Genomic DNA, 24,981 nt, shown 5'->3' with positions numbered 1-24,981 from the left:
TGGAGCTGGGAAAGGGTATCATTAAGTTTTACTTGTAAACTGCTACTTCTTTATTCCAGTTGCCACAAGAACAGATCATGCTCTTGCAGCAGCAGGTCAAAAATCCACTGCTTGAATATGTTTTAATCACAATTTCCCTGACTTCAGACCAGTTTCCCTGACCAATTTCCATTTCCCTGACTTTCCAGAAAGTGGCAACCCTGCAGGAAAGTATTCTCAAGCCAGAAAATCAATCAAGAATGGCCAAATTTCCTTCAAAAGTTGATTCAGAATAGCTGGCATGATTCACCAACTCTGTACATTCCTTAGACTAGTCATATTTTCCAGAGTTTGGGCCAAGGAGACCAGAAAGTCACAGAAAAGACAACATAACAGCAAACAAAACATTCCATGTTGTGCTACTTACTACTTCATCTACTGTTTTCTGATCTGTGGCAACCCCTGGTGGTGTTTTCACAAGGAAAGAGACATTCAGAGTTGGTTTGTCATTCCATGCCTCCACATTGGGACTCTGGTATTCCTTGATGGACTCTCATCCAAATACTGACCAAGGCCAACTCTGCTTAGCTTCTGAGATCTGATGAGATCAGGCTAGCCTGGGCTACCCAGGATAGGGCTCATTTTGTCTACTCAAGATAACCGATTGCATTGTTTTTATATTTTATAATCTGTCTTGAGTCTCAGGAAGAAAGGAGAGTTATTGAATGAAGTAAATAAATCTACAAGTGAGCTGTAAACTTATGATCAAAAGTTTAAAGGCTTACTTATGAACGTACTAAGGATTAAACAACAACCCCCTCCCTGTGTTTTAAAAGAATATTTGTTCTGGGATTTTTATCTCACAACTACTATGGCAATGCTATTGAAGTAATATTCTATGGTTTCCCTGGGCTTGCAAGATGGAGCTATTCTGCCAGGCTTTTGGCTGAGGCAATGGACATCAAAATACCATCTGACCCCTCCTATCATTAATAATAACCTTTGGTCATTAGTTGTGATTACTGACTATAAGGACCGCAATTTTTTGATGCCTGGACTGACAACCTGCTGGACAGTGGTTACAAGCAACACCAGACCCCATCAATATAGTATGAAAAGTCTAAATGCCATCTGTTAGAGTCATAGTTTTAAACTGTTTTTATGTTGTAACCCACCCTGAGCCCACCCTAAAAGTTAAATAAAATAAATATTTACAATAAATAAGCACAGGGATTTATGGTTTGGGGAGCTGCAGGATAGTACATAGGCACATAACTTTTTAACAGTAGAGTGTGTTCTTCACATAGCTTCATTACTCTAATTTTTAAAATTATTGTACTAGTAAGCCATAGCAAACAGGGTTGCACTTGTAACTGTTGTTCACTAAGTGGTCTTCTGTGCAGGCCCACATTGAGACCGAGTGTAAGAAGGCCAGTTGCGGAAAAGATTTCCAAAGCTTTTTAGCAGACAAGGAGTGCCTCTCCTCCCTATGGCATTTTTCTGCAAAAACCATTCCGTGAGCAGGAGGGATACTACTCCCTCAGTTCTCTCCATACCAATGCCAGAGACCCCAAGAAACTAAGGTTCCACAAAGTTCACAGTAAGGCAGAAAGGAGGAACGTGTGTCTCGACCGACGAGTACTTAATGAACAACAGTTACAAGTAAATGGTACCCTGTTTCATCACTGTGGCTTCTGTGAAATCCCATGTTGGAAAACTAGCAAGCTCACTGAATGAAAGAGGTGGGTGAGAAGTTCTCAAAGAAGGAGACCATGGAGGACCACCTTCCCAGATGTTTAGCAACCCATACTGACATTCACCTAGAGCTGATTTATAGGGGAGTATGGATATTTCTACAAGCATCCCAATCAAAATAAATTCAGGAATGTGATGAGGAAAAACAGCATGATAGCCTCTACCAACCCACAAGGACAGGTTGTGTTACAAAGTTAACAGTTGTCAAGTCCTCCATGAAGCCTGAAAAAACAATACAAAGCCTTATTAGAGTCCTAGCAGACGAAACCCCAAGAAAAATCACATTCAAGCAATATGAGGAGTGCACAGATGTTTGGCATCAAAAAACAGTGTAAAAATGGTGTTGTAAGACATGAGGACTGGAGACAACACCTAGGAATCCTGGCCAGAACATAGCTTGGAACCAAGAGGTACAAGATATTGTAACAAAGGAGCAGCATGTGCCACTCAGAAAAATCTGAGACTACTGCTACAATGCAGGAAATGAGCTGATCAAAACTACCAGAGATCTAAGCAGCAGTAAGATAAAGCAGATCTGCACTATAATAATGAAAGTGGTGAAGCAGGCCTGATATGGTCAAAGACAGGAAGGATGGTATGCACCATAAACAAACCACTCCTATAGTGGTTGGCTCCCAGAGCTGTCAATCAAGCTATGGACATCTGCCTTGGTCGTTTCTAGGGTTCTCCAGAAGTCCACCCCACGTGGTGCCTAGGAAGTGACTGAACTGGCGCCAGGCTGTCTGGAGAATGAACCACAAAAAACAAACAAACAGGTTCAAAACAAACCAGCCCAATTTGTGCTCAAACTGCAGTTTTTTTCTCAGTTCATGCTCATCCCTAATGGCCAATCATTATGGCATCGTTTCAAGAAACAGTGTCATACTACCACCTTGTTTGATTGTGCTGACTAGTCTTCATCTGTAGATATGACCTGTTAACAACAGCAAATACATTCTAAACATGACTTCTACTAACTACTGGACCACAAACACTCAAAATATCCCAAAGACCTGAAATATTAGACTCTAGCCTGTTAATTTTTATTTCCACTTTTCTCCCCAATAGGGACCCAGTAGCTGACAAGAGAGGAAAATTACAATAGAAACAAAGAGGAGAAAGGGAGAAAATTTCCAAACTCCAAGGAGGTGTTTCATCTCTGTCCAGCTCTAAGGCTTCAACCATCAGACTAAGCCCTTTGGTTCTTGCCTTATGGCTCATGCCTCTTGGCAGGCTCAGGCTTAAATACCTGTGTGCAGAGAATATAACAAACTCAGAAGGTATCATTCTGCAGCCCTTAGCCAGCAGGATCTTCCAAAACTCCTTGCTGTCAGACAAATTTGTATTTAAGCATATAATTTGTGGCTTTTTTTTAAAGGATACATTTTAAAAATCCTGGCAGAGCTCCTTGGTGGCTCAGCAGCTGCATCACAGGGATCCCAGACTCTGGTATAATTTGTTTTGTATATCTTTAAATGATCTTAATATTTGCAGTGAGAAAACAAAGAATACAGATCTTATACAAAAAAAGTATTTAAAACTGTTAAATCTGACTGCTTTTGAGATCACTAAAACTGTATTTTCTTTTTTTTCTTAAACCCTCTCGCCCATTCCCTTTAAAAATATTTTTAGAGAATATATGATCAGGAAGTTTTCTTGAAACTTCTTACATGGTGCTGTCAGAAGTTAACAGATATTACAAGTATTTAAAAGCAACACAGTTTATTTAAAATATGCAGCATTAGTAATAGTTTTTAGGGACACATTTGCTAAAATTTAAAACTTCATTTTCCTAGTACTTGGAGAATGACACACTTTAAAAATTTAGCAACACAAAATATAGCAAACACTAACATACAGGTACACCATTTAGTATTTATTATATGCATTTTATATACATTATTTTAAACAGCTGTACTTTTGCTATGTTGTACAATCTTAAAAATTTGCTGATTCATAGTTTGTAAAACAGAAAACTTACAAAACTCGCAAACTGATCAGAAAGATTTTTTGTGGAAGACTAGAAAAAATACTTTATTGTCTTAATCATGCAGTTACACAAACAAAATCTTTTAGTTACACCATAAACTGAAGCACATCTGAAAAAAAAATCAAAGCAAGGAATAATTATTCCAAACACGGCCAATTTCTGACTCTTGATTCAACTACTTTTGCATTCTATTTGAACTTCAAATAAAAACATTTTCACTCCAAAAGTTCTGAAACGACTTTCTGGAATCAATTTTATTCCAGATACATAACTGGAAAAATTTGTTGGTAACTTTTAAAACTATCACATGTCCCATTTTTAGTCTATTTTAGACTGTTTGACGAGCGCTACAATAGATATACAGGGCCCCTTAACACACTACATAAAAAGGATATAAAGACCAACAAAAAGTGAAATAAATAATAGGCCATTAGCCAGATGGGTAATCCTTGATAAATAAATCTTGTAAATACAGTAAGATGTACAAAATATCACATAGTGATAGGATGCCAAGATTAATTTTAAAAGTTCATTGGGGAGGGCTGGGGTCATTTTAAGTTCCTTTGTGTCTCATTTACACCCTTCTTTACAGTCCTTTAGGAAGCCAGTTTATGCAATGATGAATCAGCATCCTGATGAAAGGACTTAGCTGAGCTTTGTTAGGCAACAAAGGGAACCGGCTGGTTACAGGCTAGCGAGATATCTGTGGTTTAGGGTACTATAATGCAGAAAAACATTATCCATACAATCTTGAGCACTGTTGTGACAGGCTGAATATATAAAAGACATATAAAAACTAGATTTTTATCCAAATATTTTGTGCAACTAATGCTAAATATTTTAAGTTAATTCCTTTTTTTAAAAAGCAAAATAAAGGTTTAAAAGGGGAATCTGTGGCATTTGACCGATAAACAGAAGATACTAAGAAATGCAAAGAAAACTACTCTTGGAGCTCACTTCCCCCCACAAGAGCACCACATTCCTAACCCTAAGGCAGCACACAGAGTCCAAAATAAAAGTCTTTAATAAGATCCGACTCCACGTTCGTTGAAAGACACACCTAGAGAACAGACAAATGCTCAGTTCATATCCAGTCATGGCTACAAATACTGGTTTGTCCCCCACCCACCCCCCAAAAATACAGTAATTACATTTACATAAATCAGCCCATCGTCATTCACGAGATCGTGATTTCACCATTTGATACCTGCCCCAAACACACAGTCTCTGCTGAGGCAGATTGCATGTAGTGTCTCACCAGTAACCTTTTTAGTGATGGCAGTGACGTATTCCCTCTTATTGTCCAGGCAAACCTGCTATATACAATGCAGGTTTGCTTTGTTAGGTCACACAAATACTTTGGCAAGGGCATCGGCTCCTGCACTGGCAATATATGCTTTTGACGGGTGAAAAGCTACATCATAAATGGATTCATCCAATTTTTTCCTATGTGCTGTTATTTCTTGCACACATGTTTTGCTGTCCAAATTCCATAATCTAATAGAACAGTCATGGCCTATGTGTGGGGGGGAAAAAGGAGAGAGTTTTAGACATAACAAAAAGGCATTAGAATAAAATCTAAAAGAAACACTGAAGGTGCTTTAACTTACTTCCAGACATCAAGTAGATTCCATTAGGGTCCACAGCTAAACTTGTGACTGCGTCCAAGTGAGCCACCATAGAATGGATCATTTTACCTACGGGCAAGTACAGATAATGCAAGAAACAGTAAGCATTCATCGTTTGAAATGATAACATAATCAGAGCACAGTTTGGCAGTAATACAACAAAAACTGCTTTTAGAAGCATCCAAAAGATGACAGCATTGTCTTGTCAAAGAATACATTCTCAAATCAAAATAATTTAAAACAAAATAAAATAGTTAGTAAATAAGACTCCTCCCAGTCACTTTCTGAAGCTACTGGTGGAAAAGCAGAGAGAGGAACAAACCAAAGACTTGGTGGGGGTAGACAGGAATGAGATTTGAATGTCAAGAGTGTGACGTGGAGAACTGGAACAGGAAGACTAGGAACAGAAACCAGTTCAACTTCCAAGGCACTTTATTTTCGTTTCCTTACCCGTTTTATTGTCAAAAAATTTGATGTGTCGATCTTCATGAGCTGTTATTGTGACAGGTAACGTTGGATGACTTACTACCCTGTTAATATGATTGTTTGACTGTAAACCTGAAAAATTGGTAATGAAATTTCATGGATTAAATTTCAAAATGCACAGTACCGAAAGTTTTCAAAATTACTGAACTGTAGAACACATTATTTCATTAGAAAACACTGTGCTAGAAAATACTATTGAAGTTTTATATCAGAGCTGTTAAGAGCTGGATTCCTCCTGAGCCAACAGACACACTAATATTCTAATAGAGAACTCCATCATTTGCTGATTAATTGCTCTAGTTGGATTCTATCCAACCAACCAGCAACAATTTCCCCTGTGCTCTCTTTCCCCTAGCAGTGCCTTTCAACCCTAAAAAGACCATAACTAAAGTCATGGGATCTGAGTGAACACATACATCTGTACAAAGTTTGAGTCCACTGACACCTTTAAGACCAACTTAGTTTTGTTCAAGGTATAAGCTTTTGTGTTCATCTTTCCAAGGTCAGAAAGAACTGATAGGGAAAATTTCTATGTGTGGTACACTGAAGGCTGGCTAGATACAACTCATTATTACAAAGGGAGTATTTGGGGTTACATATAAAATTCAGAGATGAATGGCAATGCAAAGAAAGCAGGAGAAGGGCACAAAACTGCTGCTTGCAATCCTTTGAATAAATTGTTCTTAAATCGAAGTTGTTCTCAATTGCCGCCCCTGCCCCTCATTGGTGGAACCAACTGCCTGAGGTCAGAGCCTTGTGATTCTATTTCAGCTAGCTTTTGACTGAATAACAACCACTGCAGAGATATTAGATTTAAATGGATGTTAAAATCATTGAATGCCAGCCTTAAACTGTATGGAAATCAGCACCAAATTGTTTTAATCTAATGTTTAATTTAACTGCTTTTATTGTTATTCTATTATCCCTCTCGGAGGGGCGCTTTCCATCATCTCTAAAAGAGGCTTGGTCCGTCCCCTCTTGAAAAAAAGTACAGCGGATCCGGCCGAATTGGCAAACTACCGACCGGTCTCTAATTTACCATTTTTAGGTAAAATTATAGAGAGGGCAGTGGCGTCACAGTTGCAGAGCTTTCTGGATGACGCTTCCATCCTAGACCCTTGCCAGTCCGGCTTTCGCCCGGGTTACGGGACGGAGACAGTACTGGTCGCCCTGGTAGATGATCTCCAACGGCACCTGGATTGGGGCGGTGTGGCGGTGCTGATGTTGTTGGACCTGTCGGCTGCGTTCGACACGGTCGACCATCGGCTACTGACCCGCCGCCTCGCCGATGTAGGGGTGAGGGGGTCTGCCTTACAATGGCTTGCCTCCTTCCTCGAGGATCGGGGACAAAGGGTGGCAATTGGGGGCGAGCTGTCCCAGAGGCGCACACTGGATTGTGGAGTGCCTCAGGGGGCAGTTCTCTCACCAATGCTATTTAATATCTACATGCGCCCCCTTGTCCAGATTGCCAGGAGACATGGACTTGGGTGCCATCAATATGCAGATGACACCCAACTCTATCTGCTAATGGACGGCCGGCCTGACTGCGTCCCAGAGAATTTAGACCGGGCCCTGCAGGATTTGGCAACCTGGTTGAGGAAGAGCGGGCTGAAACTGAATCCAGCGAAGACAGAAGTCCTTTGTCTGGGTCGGGGCGCTCGGGGAGGGGAAATACCTCTCCCGGTCTTCGACGGGGCGCCGTTGAAAGCGGCGCACCGAGTTAAGAGCCTGGGAGTTTTACTGGAGCCTGCATTATCAATGGAGGCCCAGATTGCAGCCACTGCCAAGTCAGCCTTTTTCCATCTAAGGCGGGCAAAGCAGTTGGCTCCCTTCCTAGAGCGCCAAGATCTGGCAATGGTGCTTCATGCAACGGTCACCTCGAGACTGGATTACTGTAATGCCCTCTACATGGGGCTGCCTCTGTGCCGAACCCGGAAGCTGCAGCTGGTGCAGAACGCAGCGGCTAGACTGTTGCTGGGACTCCCTAAATGGGAGCACATACAGCCTGGGCTGCGCGAACTGCACTGGCTGCCAGTTACATACCGGGTTCGTTACAAAGTGCTGGTCATTACCTTTAAAGCCCTATATGGTCGAGGACCTGTCTACCTTAGAGACCGTCTCTCCTCATATGAACCCCAGAGAGCACTGAGGTCAGCCGGGAAAAACCTGCTGACTATCCCCGGACCGAGAGAGGTGAAGCTGCAAAGCACCCGTAACCGGGCCTTCTCCTCTATAGCCCCGAGCCTATGGAACCAACTTCCAGAGGAAATGCGGGCCCTGCGGGACCTAGAACAGTTCCGCAGGGCCTGCAAGACCTTCCTCTTCAGACTGGCTTTCCCTGATGAAAATGGAAATTGCGAAGGAAACCGCCATCAGAAAAAGTAAACATAGCACTAGCACTTTTAAAAATTAATTAATTTAATTTTAAAGCTTAACCAGATTTTAATTAAATGCTGATAATGTTTAATGTAGTTTTATTTACTTGTATAATTTAACTCTGAACCATGTTGTTAGCCGCCCTGAGCCTGCTCCGGCGGGGAGGGCGGGATACAAATAAAATTTGTTGTTGTTGTTGTATTATGCATTGTGAGCCGCCCTAAGCCTGCTTCGGCAGGGAGGGCAGGATATAAATCAAATAAACTAAACTAAACTTAAAAGCAGAGATTCTCCTTGAGTCAAATTCTGAAGGTCCTAACTGGAAGATGACTTTGTAAATGAACTCTGCAAAATGAACTACTGTCTTTTCCTTGTTTATCCTCATCATGCCTCTTTGAAGTAATACATCATAATCCCCCAATTTTACAGACAGGGATTCCCCTTAAACACGTTCATGGCCACCCAGAGAGTTCAAAGCTAAGGATTTAAAACTAACTCTCCCAGAAAAAAAAAATTAACATTTTCTTCAGAAGGGTCTGTTGCTTTGGCACTTATCTGGTCCACAACAAGAAACTGTGACAACAGAAGTTAGTTCCCTGTGAGTAGCTTGTACACATAACTGAAGTAAAAGTCTCATTCAAGGAAGTACTGTATATATTTTTGCACTGAGATTTAAAATTAGCCTGTGCCTTTATTTCAAAACATTTGTAAAATCAAAAAGCAAATATAGAGGTGAGGAACAATCTATAAAGTCAGGTTTAACTTACCAGAATCTGTTTGTGAGGAAAGCATTACCAGTGATTGGGATGTTTCCAAATCATAGATAACCGTATTGCCAGTACTAAATGATGTCACCATATGAGCAGGATCACAACCTATAAAGTCAACTGATGTGGGTATTCCATACTCTGGAGTAGGAGAAATAAAATGGGTTTCTATTAAGAGAATTCTTCATCCCAGTTGCTACAACCAACTGGCTCTTCTTCTCATAAACATTCTTAATATTCCACTTTTCATCTATATAATAGTTAAGGCCAACTGATGGACTTAGAAAAATCCAGTCCATTTATTTGAAAGCAAATCATATTGTTCTCAGACCTACCAAACAGCTCTCACTCTTAACTTTTTATTTCTTAAAGGTTAGTGGACTTCTAAGAGACACAGGAAGCAGCAAGTATGTAGAACATCCTTTTTAAATGCATGGGTCAGGGTCAGGCCCCTCAGGCAAATCACGAAGTCCCAGCTTCTGGGTGCCCTTAGACTGCATTAATTTTGGTGGCCTCTAAAAAAACCTGCTGCTACCACACATATGTAGAGAGCTAGGGCATGACCCTCCTGACACTAAAAAGAACAACAAGACAGCCAAGTGGAGTCACTCAATAGTGGATAAAATGCCTCCATGGGTCTGGCTCTTAGCTTGTTCCTCACTGGTGCTCATGTGGTGAGTTCTGTTTCCAGCTTTCTTGCTCTGCTGCCTATGGCCTTGAGCTTTAACATCGATAAGGTTACATCTTTCTGTCATGTAACTCTGATGCCACACTTTGGCAGCCCAGTGTGCTACAGAGTCTGGAAAAGTTGAAGACCACTGATCTAGAGAATTATTCCAAATAACAGCTTCAGATTGGCTTCTAGAAAAACTGATACTTGTTACCTGATTTTTTAAAAAAATCTTTTCATAATAACTTAATCTGATTTACAACTGTTTTTAAGTTTAAAAAGAGACACCTCACCTCTGTTTCCATTGTAAGCGCAAATGCAGGGCACTTTTTCTGGTGGATTCCATAATCTAACAGTGCCATCTGCTGAGCAAGACAGTAAGTGATTCTTTGTACCACTGTAAGAAAGGCCCCAGACAGCATCTGTGTGAGCAATTAATGTGCCAGCTAGAACATTTGGTTCTGTAAGGGGGGGGGGGGGGAGAAACAAGACTAATCAATCTCAAAGGAAAGCTCAAACCTTATTTAGTGCTGTTAATATAATAAAACACATTATGATATACATAAAGGATGCTTACCATATGTATCATAAGGATCCACATTGGGGCTAGGCATATTCCACCACTGTATAGTTGCATCGATACCACCACTAAAACACTGTTCTCCATTAGAACTAATTGCCAGTGACAATACAGGTCCACTATTTAAAAAAACACACAAAAGCAATACATTATTATTTAAAATAAATCAAACATCAGAAGTTTGTACTTTAAAGTCTGTTCAGACTACTAAGTGCATCTATCTATCAATATCATTTTCTGTAAACATTCAACCTAATACAAAAGCAAGAATCATTAGGCAGAAGCAACAGCCAATATGCCAAAACAGAAGACAGTGTTCACTGCCTCAACTGAAGGCCTGATGGAAGAGCTGTTTTACAGGCCTGTGAAACTTCAACAGGCCCCACAGGGCCCTGATCTCCAATGGAAGCTCATTCCACCAGGCAGGGGCTCAGGCCAAAAAAGTCCTGGCCCTAGTCAAGGCAAGTCAGACGTCTCTGGGGCGGGGGACCACCAGGAGGTGTTGAGTTGCCAGTCTTAAAGTATTATGGGGCTCATATGGGGGGGGGGGGCGGAAATGTGAAAGTACTTACATGTGGGCTCTAAATGTGTAGATGGGTTCTACATCTAAAGAGGCACTCCTGAAAGACAGAAGCCAAAAGGTGATGACTGTGAGTACAATCTCAGCAAACATTAAATTTAAGAGATCTCATAATGTAAACAGTTAAACATATACTTGCTTTTTGGCAGGAACAGTTTTTTGTAAGTTCCAAAGTTTTAAAGTATGGTCCTCAGAGGCTGTAACCAGCACAGGCTCTACAGGATGAAAAGCTAATGCTCGCACTCCATCAAAATGGCTGCGTAGCGTATACTTAGGATTCCATGTTTTCCGAAAGGCATCTTTATTGGCTGGCAGCTACAAGAGAGCAGGAGGTTAACAAACATATGGAAGAGAAACAGTTGCTGGCTTTTGCCCATGCATACCAGGTCAAATGAAAAATCTTGGGGACTCTTCACTGGCATATATATAGCAAAAGTAACAAGGTGTATATATCAATATGTATATACTGATATATATTTTCAAGAAATCTGCTCTACTAGAAATGGGTTGCATAGCTCAGGAAAAAGTTAGCATAATCTTGTGGTTTTACAAGAATACTGAAAACCAAATCTTTTAATTAAAAAAAAATCTTGCTGAGAGGTATCTTCAAGATTCAGCCATGCCTGCCAAAGCTTCACTAATCAGAAGCTATCCAACGAGGTTTCCTGAAGTCAAAGAAGGATTACCACAACCGTTTTCGCACACTGCTCACCTCGGAGTCACATCCCTCTTTCCTGAGCAGCCTGCTCGGATTTCCCACCATCTGCGCCGGAGGAACAGGAAGAGCCGCAGCTTCTGCGTCGCAAATGGAAACTGGGTTTTAGCGATTTCCGTTTGCGATGCAGAAGCCACAACTCTTCCTGCTCCTCCAGCACAGATGGTGGGAAATCCGAGCAGACGCTGTGCAGTGAAGAGGGACGTGACTCCAAGGTGAGCAGTGTGAGAAAACGGTTCACATTTTGCAAGTCTCTTCCTTTACAAGTACCCTTCTCCTGCTCCCAAGTTTCTGTCTTTATTATATACTGCAATGTATACCTCCCTGCTATTTTTCATGTAATCATCTCAGTCTCTGCATGTTTTTTATTTTTTAAAATCAAATTCTGATCACAAAACCATTTTCTAGGAATCAACTATCTAGGAGATAATAGATGGATCCAATGAACCATGAACAAACTGAATTCTTTTTCCAGAACTCTCCCTACTTCTTGCAGCTTTCTGTCTTCCTGAAAAGCTGGGGAACCCTGAGAAAATGAATAGGGGGTACACAGGGGGCAAGGACCAAGAGAAAATTGGCAGAAATAATCTCCCTCAGCTGTCCTGTGAATGGAGCAAGGGATCACAAAAAAAGCACTGAATCAATTCTGTGAATTACATATTTCTGCTGCAACCCTCCAAAGGGTCCTCATGGGAACAACTTTTGTAGGGTGTCACAACATGCTGTAGGAGGGAAAAAGAGGTGTGTTCCTTGATTCACTGAACACAACTCACAAAAAAAAATCTGTAAAGAGCAAAACAAATATTTGCTCATATTTTATTAAACATTTCATTATGGAAACACCTTATTCTGATTATCTGCAATATGTATAGCTACTGTCAAACCCAATTTTATATACGAACTTTCAAATAAATCTGCACTTACATCATAACTGTAGTCTGCATCATTAGCTACTGTCAAGTCTGCAAGGTCTCCAAGGCCCAGTACACTTAACAATACGTCATCTGAACCCATAATAAATGACTTGCCTCCTCCAGATGGAAATGTTATTGGCTCAGCTACAAGAAATAAAGATAGTTTCTTAAGCCTGGGAGATAAAATGTAAGAATTTAATGATAACAAAGTATCAAGCTGAACAATTCACACACCATTTTTTATTTTAAAAAGACATTCTGTATTAGTTCAAATAGTATTTTACATTTATCTCAATCTTCAGTAGATCTGTACCTCTTAAAATAATTGCATTAGATAACATTTATAAATATTATAATGGCTTAAATATTTCATTGAGCCAGCCAAAAACCAGTGAATTACAAAAGAAACAAAGTTTGCAAGACTGATATTTGCTGATTCACTCTTGCTGATTCAGTATTCTGTGCGTCTCCAAAATCACAATCCCAATTTTGAAAGGAAAAAAATCTAAATTTTTCCACTGCAGCTCTCCATACCACATATGATGTCATTTCTAATGGTCCCAGTTTTCAGGATAGGATGGAGGAAGATAGAAAGCTGCAGTGGGAAGATAACGGATACGCAAAGATCTGTTCTGATGGAACCAAGGTAATGCCTGTTTTATGCACCATGCTTATTTTATTCATTGTCAATCACACAAAGAAAGGAGAATGGAATGTTACATCTGAGTAACTGCCATTTCACTTTACATTCACTTACCTTGTCAAACATTCATAGAGTATTATTCAAAATACAGAGTCTCCTTCTTTTCCTTTTGCAAAGAATCTTTTAGAAGATGAAGAAGATATTGGATTTATATCCCGCCCTCCACTCTGAAGAGTCTCAGAGCGGCTCACAATCTCCTTTACCTTCCTCCCCCACAACAGACACCCTGTCAGGTGGGTGGGGCTGGAGAGGGCTCTCACAGCAGCTGCCCTTTCAAGGACAACCCCTGCCAGAGCTATGGCTGACCTAAGGCCATGCCAGCAGGTGCAAGTGGAGGAGTGGGGACTCAAACCCAGTTCTCCCAGATAAGGGACCGCACACTTAACCACTACACCAAACTGGCTCTCCTTATCCTTAAACTAGACAAACTAGTTTAATAAACTAGCAAATACAGCTTTACTGAAGAACAGATTTACAGCATGTATTTTTGGTTGAGACTATACAGATCTTAAGATTTAAAAAAAAGAACAAAACTGAAGCCCAGTGGCATCTTAAAGACCAACAAAATTTCTAGGGTATAAGCTTATGCAAGTCAACATTCACGTTATCAGATTCTGATGGTATCTGACGTAGTCACCTTTAACTCCAGCTTATAGCCTGGAAAATTTTGTTGGTCTTTAAGATGCCACTGGGCTTCAGTTTTGTTCTGCTATTACAGACCACCCATCCACCTGAAACTAACTTTTTAAAGTTATCTATAGGAGCTAATTGTCTAGATAAAGAGAGACATGGATTCCTCCTCTAATTTCTATCTCACTTTCCAGGTTTGCATAAAAGAGCTAATTTTCAACTTTGTCTTTGTCTTCACCTTTGTTTTACCAGCATGGACAGCAGGCTAGTTATACCACAAACCACTTTTAATGATAAAACTCTTATTTAATAAGCCCATATTATGTCAGCAGTGTTTAAATGTGGATTTGAGTCCAGCAAGACCTTAAAGACCAGCAAGATTTTTGTGGTATGAGCTTTCCAGAGTCAAAGCTCCCTTCATCAGACCTGACTAAGGTATTTGATGAAGGAAGCTCTGACCTTGAACATCTTGTTGGGTCTCTAATGAGCTGCTGGACTTGATTCTAGCTGTTCTACTGCAGTTCACAATAGCTACCCTCTGAAATATGTAGATACAGTATTGAGACTAAATCATTTTCACTGTAATTTTGTGCATACACCAGGATATCTACAGTATTAGGAAGTGCTTCATCTCCCTATGTTTTCTAATTAGATCAATTCTAGTTTTATCTGCCTCTTCTTATATTAAAGCTCTAGCAGAAACAAAACAATGCCTAAGTAGCCAAGAGAATCAGACTCACTATTAGAAATATGCAAGGCATTATGAGGGATAGTTTCAAGTTCCATCCTCCAGAAGCCTCAGCCAATCACTTTCAAATGGCAGATTGAAATGTGGAAAAGAAAAGGAAAAGGGGGGGGGGAGAGTTTGGCAGTTTAACTGCTGGCCAACCAACAGCTGAGGGCTGTTGAGACTTTAGATGAGAGAAGAATTAGGAGGTCTGCTGGTTAGGCGGAGAGCCCTTTAGGGATGTTAGGTATTTTTAAGTTAGGTAGGGATTGCATGCTATTCCTGGGGGAAAAACAATTTAAAAGCCTATCTCCTACATTTTATAAACTATTCCTGTCGGTGAAAAGCCTTTCTGTTCCATGTTATAAGTATGAATCAGCCAAATAAGAAATCTACTTTGTAACTGTTGCATTATCTCAGGCCCCAGCTCTCCAATAACTTTGCTAACTGTACTACTGAGAGGACTGGAGAAAACTGAAACAACCGAAGTCACACATACCTGAAATAAAACCTCTGACTTAGTTGTTTTCATCAAGCCTTCTATATGGTTCTTTCAAGCCTACAGTTGCCAAGTCCAGGCCTTGTCCTCATTGAGAACTAGGAGACTAAGCCTCAATTATAAAACTAAAAATACATTAAAAAGAAGTTTGTAGGGTGTGAAATTTAAAGCTCTAGTTTCTAGGTCTGCAGACACGGTGTTGCCACAGGCACACTATAAGGCTACTATGTACAACTCCAAAATTCAAATTTATGGCATTACTGAATGAATAAAAAAACAAACACACACAAACAACTTGACTTCTGTTTACTTGTCTATACAACTAGCAGTGGGAAAGGAAAGCACAGTGAAACCGAAGGCAACATGCTACAATTTTCCACATTAAGCAGCTTGCCAAAGAATTAGAGAAAACTTCAATAGGATATGTGGTCTGGTAAGAGAATGAGGCCACACTCCATTCCCTCTTATCAATTATAGGCAGACCTGTTTAGCAGCACTGAAGCTTTCCATTTCATAATAAATGTATGTGGAAAAAGCAGAATAGGCAATGGTTTAAGGACATAGGGAAGTCTGTGCATATTCAGAAGTTAAAAGAGAAACCCCTATGATATTAAACCACTTCCGCAAAGTAATGCTTGGGGCCCACTAGGGTTCTCAATACAACTCTTTCCCCAAAACTGCAAAGGGCAAAGGATTTCAGAAATATATTAGCATAGACTAATGCTGAAAAATTTCCTCACAATAATTCAATTTCAGCTCTGTGACTTGCCATTTAAATAGATACATCCTAAAGCTTTCCATGGCCATTCCATGAATTCGAGGAAGCAACAGGTTCCTCATTTTCAAGCCTATGCTTCACCGAGATTTTCAGGAGAGGACTATATATGAGAGCACTGCTACAATACATGTTTTGATATTAAAGATTTTCCCCCCAGAAACTATTTTAAAATGACCTAATGGCTCATCAGTTTCACTCAGTTTCCTGGGCGTCAGGACAATTTTTTTTTGGGGGGGGGGGATAGTAAGCAAGATACAGCATTGTTCCACTCAACATTGACATAACCAGATTTTGATAAGGTACACAGCACACTAATATTAACAAAGTTTACAGAGCAGGTCATTGTTTTATAGCAACTGCCCTTTTAATAATCCCTTTACTATTAAAAATATATTGTTTTGTATTTTCATATACAATTTTTCTCTAACAAGATGGTCCGAATAGTGATTCTCTGATACAAGAGAAAAGGTTGGATCCAGCATAGCAATTTCCTTCATTTCATAACTTCCCCACTTGTAACACCTTGAAATACTGTTTCTGGGGGAATTTTGGGCTTTGTGGGAGGGGGAAGCTGCAAAAGTTATATTCCACCAGCAAAAGTACTTGCACCCATAGAGATGCTGTGTTGGATCCAACTCAAAAGTAGAACATAAAGTGGTGGTAGTCTTTTACAGAACTGAGAAGCAAACAACACTAGGGACTATGCAAGGATATGGCTTTAAAATTAAACCTTCTAAAAACAAGTAAGTAGGTGAATTTATTGTACCTTCCTCTGCTCTTGCACCTTCATGATCAGTCATTCTAGAAGAGGGTGACCTAGATTGATTAATGACTCCTGAAGGGATGTGGGGTAGCTCATCATCTCCCAGATCAGCTATCATGTCGTGCAGTTTTGTCCTGTTGACCCCTGTAAATTAATGTCAGCAGCAAAGGTTCATTTAATTGCCACCGCATGACCTGATAGCCACTTATATGATCAGTTTGTTAATCAATAATTTATTTTAATGTGATCTTGTTAAAGACACAGGCTTCAGTAAAACACACATTGTTGCATAATGTTATGTGGGAAAATGTTACAATTAAAATGAATCTTCCTTTACAAAAATTATTGAAACTTGAGTTGTTTTAGTATAATCTCTTTGTGCTCTGCTTATATAGAAGTCAGGAAACTTCAGTGTTTGGACTTCAAGAATATAATCTGTGAACAAATGCACACAAACATTTACAACCCCCCAAAATTCCAGCACTTATACTACAACTTAATACTGCTGAGAAAACATCAATTTTGCTTACCAAAAGAGGGGACAAAAATAAAAATTGGTGGCTAAGGGGCAACGAACTGTTTAACTTCCCTTTTCATTAAATAATTAGTCAATTTTAAAATATTAATCTTTACGCTTACAAAAAAATCTTTACTAGTGATTTTTTTCTTCTTTGGAAGATGTTCTTGAAATTAGTATAACAGTTGCAAGGCTAATGCTTAGAGATTTATGCACTACTTATACTAAAAATTCTCCCATGAAATTGTAAAATGCTTTGAATATAAATCATGCCCTAATTTCCCTAATTTCCATGTAGCTAATTAAATAATAAGCTTTATTAAAAGCTGGAAATAGGAAACAGAATTTAAACTGCTAAGCAGAAACTCTTCCTTCTTTGGCAAAGAGATACGCTCTCCACATCACAAGAAGCAGTATGACCTCTCTCGATGAACTACACTTTTCTCTCAACTACACTTTTCACTACAAATTAACCAAAAAAGCTTGTAATACCACAATATCATTAACCTGCTACTAAAAGATTCAGAACTTCTGTTTCCTGGCATACTCCCCCTTCCCCCCAAAGTACTCCTACATGTACTCAAGAAAACATCCACTATCCATACAGACTGAACATTTGCTGAGCTTTGAGTGTTCCTCGTTAAAAGCAACTGTTACTTCCTCAGAAGGGTCACATCACAGACTTTGGCTTGGATCCACAATGGAATTATTCTGAAGAATTTTTACACACAGAATATGTCTTTCTCATCTCCTCCCATCCTGCTGGAGCCTCAGATTCCCCCTTAAAGTCTTTTTAGGTTGTACTGCGAGGGAAGTCAGTCATGCTATGCAGGCAGAAATCCTTCGATTGGTAGAAATGCTCTGGCAGATTCAAGCCTCTAAACTGATCAGATGTATACAACCTCCCTAGGGGAAAATGGTAGAATGGAGAAAATTTGATATATTTAGGATTAAAGTGTTCAGTGTAACTTTGTACCATTTTGCATTCTAAACCACTGCCTACCAGCTATATGTAGCTCTGCTCACTATACCTGATTCCTCATCTGATGAAGTGTGCTTAGAACACACAAAAGCTTACATTCTGAATAAAACTCTGTTGGTCTTAAAGGTGCCACGACTTCTACTTTGTTATACATGTTTTGCATTTCATGGTGCTCTTTCTCAGGTCAGAACTTTTTCTTTTAAAGATACAATTAATCAGGAAGATATGCCAGTCCTAAGATGTAATTGTCTGTGTTAGAATTCTACCCTGTACAAAACTTAGGCTGAAACAGAGAAGTCAATGGAGGAAAAACATGCTGAAGTGTAATCTTGCTAAAATGAAAAGTATGCTGATTGGGTAAGCTGAGATTCTGGAGGTAGTTGTGGTACCCACCTTTGACTTTAATGTTAATAGACACAAGAGCTTGGGAGTTATAAGATCCAGCCCTTCTGCTGGAAAAACAGGTGAAACAGCTGCCAAAAAGTACCCCTTACCAACTTCATATGGTGTGGGAAGCCTCCTTTTTCAAATTCAGTGTATCACAGCCACACTGATCTATATATTTTATGTGGGGCTGTTTCTGAAAACAATACAGAGTCTGCAATTAGTGCAGAATGTAGCAGGTAGACTAGGGGTGTCAAATGACCAGCCTGTGGGCTGAGCCAGCCTGCCCAGGACTTTAATCAGGCCTGTGGCTCTTTTCTCCCCCATCCTGTCCTCAGCCTTTAAAGCTCTGAGGCTGCTGAAGTCTCGAGCTCCTTCTGCCTTGTCTTTTCTGGCAGTAGCAGGAAACTCTTCTGGGCTTGCAAATCTACAAAGAAAATATGGAATGGATTTTCCATTAAGGTCTCCATGCCCAGATATATAGTCTATCTGGGCCCAGAGACCTTAATGGAAAATCCATTCCATGTTTTCCTTGCAACTTTCAATGGATTGGAGCTCAGTTTCACTTTCCAGCATTCCTATGGCCAGTTGAAGCTGTTGCTTCCTGGAGTTGTGTCCTCACAAATAAAGGGTGGCTGCTTTGAGCCAGCTTGTCTCTGCTGAATGGACCTGAGAACTGGTACCTAATGAGTACTCTAACGAGAACCCACAGCCAAAGGGGGATATTACACTGGAGAGCCATTACCAATCTGAGTAGATCTGCGGTGGGGGTGGGGGGGGAGAAGCTTGCAATGCCAGCCATTTTATGTCTTCCCAGGCTCTGAGCATTTTATTGTTTAGTTTCTGCTGTGATCCTTGAGCTTTTTCTTGATGTTTTATTTTAAAAATTACATTGCCAAATCCCACTATTTCTCCACTTTTCCATTTTAAATAAAAATTTGCAAGAATTTTAAGCATGTTTGTATTTTAAGGGAAAAATCAATATCTTTGTGTTTTCTCTGTGTTCTCTATAAAGTTTCTATCTCTGCTACCTGGCATTACATTTTATTACATGCACGGCCTGGCCCCACAAACTCCCATTTATGTCAGATCTGGCCCTCATAACAAATGAGTTTGACACCCCTGAGGTAGACTGTTAATGGGTAATAAACATTTTGAACACTCAAGTTTAAGATAATCACACTGGATGCTTGTTTAGATTCTGTAATTTTTGTCCTGACCTGGATAGCCCAGGCAAGCCCAATATCATCAGATCTCAGAAGCTAAGCAGAGTGAACTCTGGCAATGACTTGTATGGGAGACCTCCTTGAAATACCAGTAGTTCAGAGGACAGAGGCAGGCTTTATTCAGCCACCTCTCTGAATATCCTCCAGCTCTCAGTAGGGGTCAGTCATGACTTCCAGGTGCCCGTGTGCACACACACACACAAAAATACAAAAACACTAAATAAATAAGTATTGTAGTTGTTTTTAAATTTATGTAAATCGATTCTATGTCTGGCACTAACTAAACTCTCCCATTTTAAGACAAAGATACTGTCATTAGTGAAGCTGGAGATAGACTGTAGAAGAGAAACTACAGACAATGGAAAATAAGAACAATTGTGCTCTGGAGCATCTTCATGTACTTAAATTGGCTGCTATGTGCCAATAAAGTCCTGATCACTGAGAACCATCTGCATCTTTGGCATTTCCCTTTTCAATTTCCATATTGGTTAAAACAGACAAGGAAGGTGTACACTTTCCATCCACCGAGCCCACAGCTGCTCTAAGTAGAAATCACCAGAACTTTGATAATTCTTTTGTGTCCAGTTATTTTCAGAGCACAGTGAGGAAAGAACAATGCACAGAAGTGCACTGAACTTCCACCTGCATACTCTTCTGGACAAGGTCCACTGATGCCAATGCAATTTAAGGTCAGACAGCACAATTTTTCTCTCTCTACAAATCTGTCAGAGACAGTAGATCTGGTGATGGATACAGCTCTAACTAAGAAATTATCTGTCCATAGCAATGTAGTTTTATGAATGGTCTTTGGTTGAAAAAGTTCATCTCCAAACCAACACGTAATTATGTATAAAAATAGATGGCATGAAATCTGTATTACTGGACAGAATTCAACTTCTTGTAATCCAGGACCTTTACTGTAAACAAGCATTCTCTCCTAAAGTTGGCAACTCTCAAAGTGTCCAGTGTACATATGCTTTCAGAATCTTATTGCCTTTTTTGAAAAAAAAAATTACATTCAGCATGAGGTCTTTAACCTGATTGGGAGGCTTGGCTTTGTATTCAGCCTCCAAAGAGAATTTTCCAAATAAGGATTCTATTATAAAGACTCAGTCCTGAAAAATATTCCTCAACTGGCAAGTGGTCTGACAATCTAAGCCTTACATCCAAATGTTCTTATGGCATTTAGCTGACCACTGGCATGAGGAGTGTTGCCCGACTGCAGGAATAACTCGGGTAGTATGTGCCATTTGTTACACTATTTGGTTGAATAAAAACGTCCAAACACTGAGTTCTAACAGGAATATTTATATACTGCTTTTCTGTCATATACTCAAAACAGCTTTCAGATATACAGATAATAACATTAAAGCAAAAACCAGATTCAAACAATCAGCACAACAACAGGCCAATTTCCAAAGTCCCCTTTAAAATATTTAGTTTTTCCAGATTACCAGAGATGACACTTTCTTCACTTCTCTAAGCAGCCCATTCCAAAGAACTGAGCTGCCACTGCAGAAGCTCTAGTTGTAACTATCTAACCTCCCATAGCAATGGAACTGTATGGAGTCTAGGCTTCCCAAATCCCCTGCCTGGGCAGGGGACCCCCGATTTGGAGCCTCCTCCCCCCGCTCGCAAAAAATCCAGAAAGCGGGGGGGGGGGGGAATGGCGGCCCTTCCCACGCAGCCTAGATCCCAGCAGCTTCTCCTCTCCCCTTCCCGCCGATCCCCGATGCTTCTCCTCCTCCCTTCCCTTCTCACCTCGGACCGCAGCAGCTTTTCCTTGCCCCTCCCCTTCCCACCCAGCTCCATCGCAGCAGCTGGAGCTTTCCCAGGCTGCTTCCTGCCCCGCCCCAAAGGACCATGTGCCTTTACACCTCCGGAGGTGGTGAAAGGCTTCAACTTTCTGTGTGTGTCTTTGTTGCTGTGAAGAAGCTGGCTGGTGAGTAGAGAGGCCAATCCCCTACATCAGATTTGCGAGAAGGGTGTGTGTGTGGAGGAGAGGGAAACGTCTTCATTATTCCCTATGTGGCGATCGTTTCTCATAGGGTATAATGGGGAATTGATCTGGAGGTTTCGGGGGCTCTGGGGGAGCTATTTTTTGAAGTAGAGGCACCAAATTTTCAGTATAGTATCTAGTGCCTCTCCCCAAAATACCCTCCAAGTTTCAAAACGTTTGGACCAGGGGGTCCAGTTCTATGAGCCCCAAAAGAAGGTGCCCCTATCATTCATTATTCCCTATGGAAGAAAGACATTTTAAAAAGTGTGCTGTCCCTTTAAATGTGATGACCAGAACTCCCTTGGAGTTCAATTATGCTTGTCACACCCTTGTTCCTGGCTCCGCCCCCAATGTCTCCTGGCTCCACCCCCAAAGTCCCCAGATATTTCTTGAATTGGACTTGGCAATCCTAATGGAGTCCCTATTGTGATGTATAGTGTTCTGGTTATTAGTAATGAAAACTGCACTTCCATTTGGAGTTAAATTCAGTCAGTAAAAGGGTAAGACTTTCTGGACTAAATTAAGACATTATTATGCTGGTAGAGTCAAAGGGCAATGTTGAGCAAGGAAGGAACAATTCCTCAAATGATGACTGGAATGTCACTTTTTGAGAAGCAGTTGTAGACCAGAAGTACCCAATATGGCCTATGCCACAACACAGAACTAAAGATGGAGAAATGTCCTGTCTATTACTATCATATATAGTATTTTATTTCTATGTATGCCTATCATGAAGCCTTTCTAGATGGCTACAGGCTATTTAGCTTCAGCACTGTAATTGCTTCATGTATCTTCAGACTCTCTGGAGCCACATCACTACTGGGATTGTAAACAAGGAACATATCTGCAGTGGTTATACTACTTCTGTTTTGAAACTAGTCTTCAGGGAGGGAAACATATACACCCTATTTCAAGTATACATAAAATTATTCTTTATTTACTAAACAAATATTTTTAAAATAATAAACATCCATGCACAATTAGTTATTGGTTCTACCAAATATTCTGTCATTGTTGTGCATTTTGGAAACTATTCCAGATAATTTATTCAAATCTAAAATGAGAAATAACAGACAATACAGAACTGGGGATATATAATACTCCTGAGTGCTGTTATGATGAAGTTGGGATAGGGGGATGAAAGTCAACCACAAACTTTCCCTAATACCTGAAGTGTCAAAAGGGAAATATAATGCAATACCCTACAGCCCACAGATCTTAAATGCAAAACTCTGCTATTAAAACAGGACTGTGACCCTCTAGTTAAAGAGCCAGATGATTCTGGACGCTTTAGCTTTCAGTCAAGAAACAGAACGCATACACATAATCATGGAAACTGTTACCAAAAAACAACAAGGAAAGACCTGAATGGATTAGTAAAATGAAATGAAAAATAGCAGGGAGGTATACATTGCAGTATAATAATAAAGACAGAAAAAAGAATACATATTTAAAATAAAATAATGTTTCAGTAATGAAAAGATGCATTTTATGAATGCAATGATTTATCTGCAAACGTTAAACATTTGCTAGGCTGGGCAGTTATATGTTGGTGGTTCCATGTCATGGGTATGTTACAAGCAAGGAAACTGATTTTCAGGCACCAATGCAGAGTTTTTATCAGCTAGCTGTTTCACCCAACAAAATTTTTGCCAAATCTTTCATTCTACATTTTTCTGCTTTACAAAAATAACTACACCACATCCAAGTTTCTCTGCATTTCATCACATATATTCACATCCAATAAAATATTTCTACTCATCAATGTTTCTATTTCTAAACCGATAGATAAAAAGAAATCTTAAATAGCAGTAATGGTGAATCTAATGCAAAATGGATTTGAATTTAGCACAGCAATTCCTTCACTTCCTTGCTCCCCCCACCCCGTTCCTGCTGCTCCTAGGGAAGAAGCTGCTGCATTGTGGGTGGGGGGTAGATTCTGAACAACTGTGGAAGGATGCAAGGAAGTTCCATTCTGTGCGTAGACATTTTTCTACCCACAGAACACTGTGCCAGATCTAAGCTTCAGACTTCAAATCCAGCTAATTAACGAGCAGTACTTAAATACTGTCAGCATAACAGTGGGGCTATATAGCGGACTAAGAGCATTCCCTAAGGTGATATGGAAAGAATAATTCAGAAAAACAACTTCAGAATACTAATTGTAATGACAAGAACAGACAAAATTATTTTAGAGTGTATTAATCTATTGTTTGAATTGTCAAATCTATCTATTTGAATTGTTAAGAGTTTGCACACAAAGCCAAATCAACAATAAGAGATTGCAAAAAAACCCAAAATTTATTCCATACATCTGAGCATGGATACTAGGAAGTAAACTGCTTGATGCCCAACATGTCAAATCTACAGACTAAGTACATATAGTACAATTAAGTCTCTGCTCTTTCAAACCTACTTCTAATGTTCATCCAAGTTTCTCTTCAAGGCAGCTTCCCTCAAGATTTGTAAGCTCATGCCCATTCTAATCTTATGCAGCTTTCAAGCCCTGCAATTTATTAACAGTCATCTATTCCAGCAAGTAAGTGCACAAAACCCTTGCCCATGGCCACTTGCGACTGGGGCACTAACAGCCAATGTGGCCAGAAATTCCCAAATATTCCTTTGCTGCTCTTGAGCTTCCACAATTAGGATAGCTATTCTGAAAGCTATAATGATAACTATTGCTTTGGGTAGCAAAGTGGTTTTCACTCTACTGGAACCTCTTTCCCTGAAAACATATATTCCCTTATAGACATGATTCACACATAAAAGCAAAACAATGCATCAGTCTGGAGGATTCTTGAGATTGCTCCCTATGCCTTCTTCCTCTCCTTAATGTGCAGCAAGATAAGGGGCTGTAGCTCAGTGGAATAACATCTGCTTTGCATGAACAAGGTCCCAGGTGCAACCCAAGGCATCTCTAGTGAAATGGATCAGACAGCAGATGATCTGAAAGATCCCTACCTGAGGCAGGTTAGAGAGCTGCTGCTAGTCTTGAATAGACAGTACTGACTCTGATTGACTAACTTGGTATAAGACAGCTTCATGTGTGTGTTCATAAGTTATTTCTGAATCTATGGCAAACAAAATTCCACATTGGGTATAAATCACTCTGGAATTCAAGTTTGCAGGGCAAGTACAAACCACATTTTGCCAGTACATGTGAAACAGCAAGTGTCTTTATCACAGAAATCTTTCAGGGGAACGGAGAGGGGAAGTGAATAATCCTCCAGATTCATTCACACATTGTTATTTGAACCAAAACTACCAGTGCAATCCTACAAGGAATTTCTTCAGTCCAAGCCCACTGGACTAACACATTTAGACTGGAGA

General features: G+C 40.0%; 1 protein-coding gene across 4 annotated transcripts in view; it reads right to left on the bottom strand.

Moving 5' to 3' along the window:
• Window positions 1-3,589: 3,589 nt before the first annotated feature.
• STRN3 (striatin 3) overlaps window positions 3,590-24,981 on the bottom strand; it is an 80,089-nt gene continuing 58,697 nt past the window's right edge. For 2 of the 4 annotated variants that reach the window (XM_060261433.1, XM_060261434.1), the window contains 10 exons: window positions 16,544-16,684; window positions 12,451-12,584; window positions 10,951-11,126; window positions 10,804-10,851; window positions 10,229-10,350; window positions 9,945-10,112; window positions 8,982-9,122; window positions 5,803-5,910; window positions 5,335-5,421; window positions 3,590-5,240 (listed from right to left, as the gene is read on the bottom strand). In XM_060261433.1, coding sequence (XP_060117416.1) covers window positions 5,071-5,240; window positions 5,335-5,421; window positions 5,803-5,910; window positions 8,982-9,122; window positions 9,945-10,112; window positions 10,229-10,350; window positions 10,804-10,851; window positions 10,951-11,126; window positions 12,451-12,584; window positions 16,544-16,684 — 1,295 coding nt within the window. In that variant the 3' untranslated portion in view covers window positions 3,590-5,070. The remainder of the gene's footprint in view (window positions 5,241-5,334; window positions 5,422-5,802; window positions 5,911-8,981; window positions 9,123-9,944; window positions 10,113-10,228; window positions 10,351-10,803; window positions 10,852-10,950; window positions 11,127-12,450; window positions 12,585-16,543; window positions 16,685-24,981) is intronic. The other 2 variants (XM_060261435.1, XM_060261436.1) reach the window with 1 other exon arrangement.

Source organism: Heteronotia binoei, chromosome 21 (genome assembly GCF_032191835.1).
Source record: "Heteronotia binoei isolate CCM8104 ecotype False Entrance Well chromosome 21, APGP_CSIRO_Hbin_v1, whole genome shotgun sequence".
Classification (NCBI taxonomy): domain Eukaryota; kingdom Metazoa; phylum Chordata; class Lepidosauria; order Squamata; family Gekkonidae; genus Heteronotia; species Heteronotia binoei.
Note: the sequence above shows the minus strand (reverse complement) of the source record. Positions and strands in the feature narration are given on the sequence as shown.